The following is a 1,163-nucleotide window of genomic DNA, read 5'->3' as shown; positions in this document are numbered from 1 at the left end:
CCCCCCCCCCCCCCCCCCCCCCCCCCCCCCCCCCCCCCCCCCCCCCCCCCCCCCCCCCCCCCCCCACGGCCTTCCTCGAAGATCCTTCTGCTCCGGCGCGGCTGTCTGGCTCACCGGCCCGGACGAGCTCGAGCGGTACGACTGCCAAAGAGCCAAGGAGGCCAAATCCCAAGGCATCCAAACCCTCCTCTGCGTCCCAGCCCCTTTCGGCGTCCTCGAATTCGCATCCCGACAGATAATCCCCGAGGATTGGGGCTTAGTCCAACAGGTGAAATCCGTGTTGGAGTCGGACATACCCAATTTCAGAAACAGCAGCAGCCCACTTCCGTTGTTGGAGCAAGACGTCAATTTGGAGGAGATTGGGTTCTTGAGCGAAGCCCCAGAGGAGGAAGTGGGAAGGCCCGGCAGAGGGAAATCGAGAAGAACAGAGTCCGCAGGGGAATTGGAGCTGTCGGATTCCGACAGCCCAGTGGGGAAAGCAGCGGGGAAAAGAAGAGGGAGGAAACGAAACAACGTGGAAGCAGAACGGCAGAGGAGGGAGAAACTAAACAAGCGATTCTACGCGCTCCTGTCGGTAGTGCCGAACGTGTCGAGAATGGACAAGGCGTCGTTGCTGTGGGACGCGGTGTCTTACATAAACGCACTAAAGGGGAAGGTGGAGGAGATGGAGTTGGAGTTGGAGGTGAGGAAGTTGAAGAGAGGGGGAGGGGAGGGGGTGGAGAAACAGAGCACCACGACGTCGGAGGAGGAGGAGGAACAGGGGAAGGGCAGTACTCTGTTCGACGTGGAGGTAAAAAGGATGGGAGGAGGGGACGCCATGGTGCGAGTTGAGTCCCATAACCAAAACTGCCCTTCCGCCACATTGATGGGAGCATTACGAGATCTGGAAGTTCACATTCACCACGCCAACATCACCAATGTAAACGATTTGATGCTCCAACATGTTTTGATTAAGCTTCCCCATGCCTTCTCCACCGATGAAGCCTTCAAAGCATCTCTTTTATCTAAATTACACTAAATCCTTCTCCTTCCCATCATCCTATGCATATCTATCTATCTATCTCTTCTATTCTGCCTCATCCTTCTTACTCATTTTACACACAAATAGTTCTTTTTTTTTTTTTTTTTACCACTTTTATTCTCCTCTTATTAGCCATGTAGGT

At 54.5% G+C, this 1,163-nt stretch overlaps 1 protein-coding gene across 1 annotated transcript; it reads left to right on the top strand.

Annotated features, from left to right (window-relative positions):
• Positions 1-64: 64 nt before the first annotated feature.
• On the top strand, positions 65-1,125 carry LOC111807015 (transcription factor MYC2-like; the record flags this gene model as incomplete). Its single annotated transcript, XM_023692579.1, has 1 exon — positions 65-1,125. A coding segment is annotated over one exon (954 nt), but the record flags the coding sequence as incomplete, so codon positions are not given.
• Positions 1,126-1,163: the final 38 nt, after the last annotated feature.

This window comes from Cucurbita pepo, chromosome LG12 (genome assembly GCF_002806865.2).
Source record: "Cucurbita pepo subsp. pepo cultivar mu-cu-16 chromosome LG12, ASM280686v2, whole genome shotgun sequence".
In the NCBI taxonomy this organism is placed as follows: domain Eukaryota; kingdom Viridiplantae; phylum Streptophyta; class Magnoliopsida; order Cucurbitales; family Cucurbitaceae; genus Cucurbita; species Cucurbita pepo.
The sequence above is the reverse complement of the archived record's forward strand: the minus strand, read 5'-3'. Positions and strand labels throughout refer to the sequence as shown.